The sequence below is a fragment of the Pinus tabuliformis genome, chromosome 3_2 (genome assembly GCF_031772625.1).
Source record: "Pinus tabuliformis cultivar Carrire ecotype Pingquan chromosome 3_2, CPIR1, whole genome shotgun sequence".
Taxonomy (NCBI): Eukaryota; Viridiplantae; Streptophyta; class Pinopsida; order Pinales; family Pinaceae; genus Pinus; species Pinus tabuliformis.
The window spans coordinates 685,598,378-685,603,901 of record NC_142302.1 but is presented as its reverse complement, the minus strand read 5'-3'; the positions used below and the strand labels follow the sequence as shown (position 1 = coordinate 685,603,901).

At 35.9% G+C, this 5,524-nt stretch overlaps 1 protein-coding gene across 6 annotated transcripts; it reads right to left on the bottom strand.

The window, feature by feature from the left end:
• Nucleotides 1-3,042: 3,042 nt before the first annotated feature.
• LOC149182500 (uncharacterized) lies at nt 3,043-4,290 on the bottom strand. Of its 6 annotated transcripts, none has more exons than XM_089418546.1 (4): nt 3,976-4,290; nt 3,821-3,891; nt 3,690-3,728; nt 3,043-3,569 (listed from the first exon to the last, which is right to left on the bottom strand). In XM_089418546.1, exons 1-4 carry the CDS (start codon nt 4,043-4,045, stop codon nt 3,396-3,398), a joined length of 354 nt encoding a protein of 117 aa, XP_089274672.1. In that variant the 5' UTR covers nt 4,046-4,290; the 3' UTR covers nt 3,043-3,395. The 6 variants fall into 6 exon arrangements, with proteins under 6 accessions (XP_089274672.1, XP_089274674.1, XP_089274676.1 ...); XM_089418548.1 differs by having other exon boundaries at nt 3,043-3,544; XM_089418550.1 differs by having other exon boundaries at nt 3,043-3,522.
• Nucleotides 4,291-5,524: the final 1,234 nt, after the last annotated feature.

Sequence of the window (5,524 nt, the reverse complement as noted above, 5' to 3'; positions counted from 1 at the left end):
CTAATTTATTCAAAAAATCGGGAGGAGCATGAGAAGCACTTAAGAATAGTATTGCACATTTTATGTGACAATCAGTTGTACACTAAGTATAGTAAGTGCGATTTTTACAAAAGTCAAATTCAGCACCTAGGCCATGTTATAACAGCTAAGGGGATAGTGGTAGAACCAGAAAAGATTAAAACTATCATGGAATATACAACTCCGCAAAATGTTGCTGACATTAGATCCCTTTTGGGCCTACCGGGTTATTATCGTCAATTCATTAAAGGCTTTAAAAAGATAGCTTTTCCTATGACCTCACTACAGAAAAAGGGGCATGCTTTCCACAGGACAGTGGAATGTCAGAAAAGTTTTGAGTAGTTAAAGAAATTACTTACCACTGCACCAGTGCTAAAGGTAGCAGATCCAGAAAAATCATTTGTTGTATGCATAGATACAAGTAAGGAGGGTGTTGGTGGTGTATTAACACAAGAAAGGAAAGTCAGAGCCTATGAATCACGCAAACTAAAAGACTATGAGCAATGATACTCAACATATGACCTGGATTTGACAGCAGTAGTACACACACTCAAAATGTGGCGACACTACCTCCTAGGAAAGAAATTAATGTAATTAACTGTTGATAGTACTCTTACAAACTTCTTTAACCAGTCTAGTTTAAATGCTCGGCAAGCTAGATGGACTGTATTCTTGAGAAAATTCGACTTTGACATGAAACACCTTAAGGGGAAGGAAAACCAGGTAGCAGACGCATTAAGTAGAAAAGTACATTGCATTTATGAAGTGCAATACAAACAAGTACAATCTAACCTATTGGAGGTCATCCAAGAAGCATCCCTCAAATACCCAGAGTATGAATTTCTTTGGCAGCAAGCCTTGGAAGCTCGAGAAAAGGGGAATAGTCTGAGTATGTTATAAACTCTGACAAACTGTTGACTTTCAAAAATAGGATATATGTCCCCAACCAAAATTTTTTCAAACAACTATTATTAGATGAATTTCATAGTAAGCATTATGCCGCTCACCCAAGATACCAGAAACTTTTGTCGGCCATCAGGAAAAATTATTTTTGGCTGGGATTAAGAAAGGATGTTGATGAATAACTGTCAAAGTATTTAAAATGGCAACTGGTGAAGGAAAAACATCAGCATCCCGCCGGTCTATTGTAGCAGTTACCCATTCCCAAGTGGAAATGGGAAACGATCACTCTAGACTTCATCACAGGACTGCCTAGCACTAAGAAATAACATGACTCAATTATGGTGGTAGTGGACAAGTTAAGCAAAACCGCCCATTTTATACTTGTGAAATCCACCTACAAGACTGTAGAAATCGCAGATATATTCACGAGGGAAATTTTCCAGTTAAACAAAATTCCAAGGGTAGTAATTTCTTACAAAGATGCAAAATTTACATCCACATTTTGGAATACCCTCTTTACTAGGTTAGGTACTCAGATTCAATTCAATACTACCTACCATTCACAGACGGATGGCCAGACAGAACGAGTGAATCAAATCCTGTAAGACATGTTGAGGATGTTTGTAATGCATCAACCACACAAGTGGAAGGTCTACCTCCACCTTGTAGAGTTTGCCTATAATAATGGACATCACGAATCATTGGGGATCAGCCCTTTTGAGGTGTTTTATGGAATAAAGTGTCAGATACCTATAGATTGGAACAAACCAGTTAATAGGTTAGCATTGGATCTTGTATGTAAGCTGAAATGGAGGCCACAGTTAAAAAGGTCCACGAGAACTTAAAATCCGCTCACGATAGGAAAAAGGTTTATCTAGATAGGAAAATGACTCATAAGGAATTCCAGTTGGGGGATCATGTCTATATGAAAGTTAAACCCCAGAAAAGCACTTTACAATGGAAGGGTTGCAATAAGATGGCATCCCGATATTGTGTACCATTCCAAATATTGGAACGAATTGGACCAGTGGCATACGAATTACACTCCTCGGCCACACTCGAGTCCACAATGTATTTCATGTCTCCTTGCTAAAAAAATATGTGTACAATCCTCAACATATAATTAACTTGGAAAATATACAGGTAATAAAACAATTGAATAGGTAACATTGAAATGTTGTTTTGGTATAACTCTGACAGCAAAATCATAAATTGTGTTGGTCGAACCAAAGGGAGAGTTTTTGGCACAACCTCTTCATATTCTCGATTGGAGACAAACCACCTTGCGAAAGTGAGCCATCACCTAGGTTAAAGTGCAATGGCAGCACGTTGGCCTGAAAGAGGCTACTTGGGAATAGGACGAGACTATGTAGAAAGCCTATCTGGCATTATTTTCTTAAAATAACTCTAGATATGGTTTTCCTCATAAGGAGGGAAATACGTAACACCTTATGCTACACAAACATTTACTTTTTCTTACTAAGTTTTACGTATTACTTCAAAAAAAATTACTTTCCTTAACACAGTTTGTTAAAGGATTAAGGCTGGAAAGTAAGAACATTTTGTTATTTTGTTATTAAGAAATTTAAATAGTTTGTTAAAAGAACTGAACGAAACAGTTACCTAACTCCTTAGACAGTTGCCCATCTTTCCTCCGCAAAAAAGGGAAAAGAGGGAGAGAAACAGTTACCTAACTCCTTAGACAATTGCCCATCTTTCCTCCGCAAAAAAGGGAAAAGAGGGAGAAAAAGAGGGGGACATCACAAGCAGGAATTTGCTCAATACTGTTAATTTTACTACTAGTCTAATCTGTTTAGTCTTATGTTTTGTAGAATACATAACAGTTTCAAAACATTTTTACAAAATCCAGTAAAATAAATCTTTTACTGTGGACTCTGAGACAATAGCCTCAGAGATAGTCTAGGAATTATAAATGAAAATTCTAATCAATAATAGAGCTACAAATTACTTTAAATAATGTAAGAATCATACAGAGATGAAACTACATCGTGAACATTGCACACATTGCACATTATTCAAATGCATTCGAATATAAAGTAGGATAGGCAATTTGGAACTAACAAACTCTTCTTGCTATTAATCCTTAACTAAGCTGCCGAAAACTGTTGAAACCATGGTAGAATAGACAGGGTCTACCTCGGCCCTCAGCCAATTCCAGAATAAAGGTTCGAGAGCCAATTGGCCTCACAATAATGGAACTTGAATTAAAAACTCGAGACTGTAATCCTCAATTAGAACAAGAACAATAATTGCAAGTAAAACCCCAACAATTGACAAGATTGTCGAAGTTATCATAACATTAACCATGTATGAAGATTGTGCAGATGGGTTGAAACCCTTAAACAGTCCAAACAAAGGAAAATATACAAGCAGAGTGTCGATGCAATCATTTACAGGAGTTGAATCTTAACATTGCAACAGATTTATAGTCTAAAAGCTGGCCAAGCTTCGGCTCAAAACTGACATCCAAACAGAACAGTTAAACTATGTAAAACAATTAAAATGCTTCTAACATTAAACATGACCGAAGGAAAATTCTTCAATTCACAAATCGCCGAAGGATTTGATGGCAGAACCAACCTGAGGCATAAGATGAATTTTCCTGTAAAGAGACTTTCCATTCCACACTTCAGAAAGAACACATGCCAAGGGTTTTACATGTAATGACAGGTTAGAATTTAAGCCTCTGAGATTTAATAAATAGATATTGAACCAAAGTAAAGCCTAATGCTACGATCTTTCCTTACCTGTGAAGGAGTCGCATCAAACCAGCAAGAGTCAAAAACCTGGGAGCACCATGCAACGTTAATGCCTGCGTCTCTATGCCTATTAGGAGAAAACAGAAGAATCCCATTTGAAATTCTAGAAAAGACCTTACCCCTACAAGGGAAGCCCTCCTCTTGCCATCATGCCTTGCTGGAGGAACGATGTAGCAGGTGGAGAGCATGTCTACAAACAAGGACAGTTAAATCAACAGAATTCGACCATATAGTGATCAAACCCGAAGACAAAGTTGGACAGATAACCACTTACCAACCTTACCAGTGCATTCACCCGCAATCAATGGATCGAGGAGGGCCAGTGCCGCCATGGCAATCTCCATCAAGATTACAAGGAGTTGCAGAGCCGCATCACACAGCAACCATCGCGGACAAGAAGATGAAGGTAAGGCATAGGTTTAGCAGAAAGCCCCAGAGATGTTGGATCCTTACACCCAGATCCTACGATGGAACTCTTTCCCCAGTTAATACCTGGCCGCCTGGCAGCAAGACGGACTGGCCACATTAAGACAAGCCATAGGTGGCAACATACCCATAGTCTACCTCCTCGGTAGTGTAAGGCCACGAGAATCGGGCTGGAGCCATGTGAATCAAGTCCATTCAATGGCACATAAAGTCGTCGGACATCCATTAACTCCAAATTGATTTAACAACTGCAAAATTAACATTTATAACCTTCGAATATAATTATATGGACCATGGTATTATACAACGAGATGCATTTATATAGTAATTCAAAAGACATATTCTTGTTGTTGGTAGCCTTAATGTGTTACAAATGTAATTACATAATGTTCAGTTTTTCAAATTTTGAGCATAGAATGAGCCAGATATCTTTAATTTTATTAACTTTCGATGAAAGCAAGCACTCTATCAGTGATTCATTGTTTTGTATTTTCTATGTATTAATTATAAACCTTTATTTATTTATTAATTATATATATATTATTTGAAAATATTAAAAAAATGTAGAGAATTTTTTTTAGTCCATGTCATCTAGCAATGGCCAGGGACTATAGTAATTGGTTTTTAGAGATTCAGCATTACTTTAACCTGCTTATCCTGCTAAATAATCATTTGCTATCGCGAATATCCAAACTTTTTAAACTTTTTATAGAAAAAATAAAAATTAATAAACAATAAATTGAAATGGAAAAAGCAAAGAAAAACTTATGACAAATGAAATATGCTAAAAGTTGTTTCAATTATATTTTTTTACTTGAAAATCCTAATTACACCAATAGGTGTGTCTATTTTGAAATAGTTATTTCATTTTCTTTATTTAATCATCAATAATTATTAGGATGATAGGGATTTAACTCCACAAAATATTCTAAAATATTCTAGCAATTGTAATTTATAAAAAGTTGATATTTATCTCAAAAGTAATTAGCATTCTAATTAAATTAATTAATTAAAAATTTGCCATATGCACGTGTTATATGAACACGAGTTTTGTATTTTTTTGACATATTGTATTAGTGGGAAGTGGTATTAGCACATGGTATCATAACCAAGCCTATCAAGAAATTGAGAATCTTTATGGTAAAATGGGGTCAAGCTCAATAGTTAAGAATCTAGTTACATGCTTTTTCCAAATGTATATATGTTTGGAGTTGTTTATCTAGGTGTGAATATCACACTAAAATCCAAACATTTTTTTTCAAAAAATCTGATAAGATTGCTTGAATCATGTTTTTGATAGTGGAAGACTCAACACCATCAAAGCCCCTAAGAACCCAAAATATTGAAGTTTGACTCTTGTATCTTGGATTTCCAAAAACAAATAGTCTAACTTTATC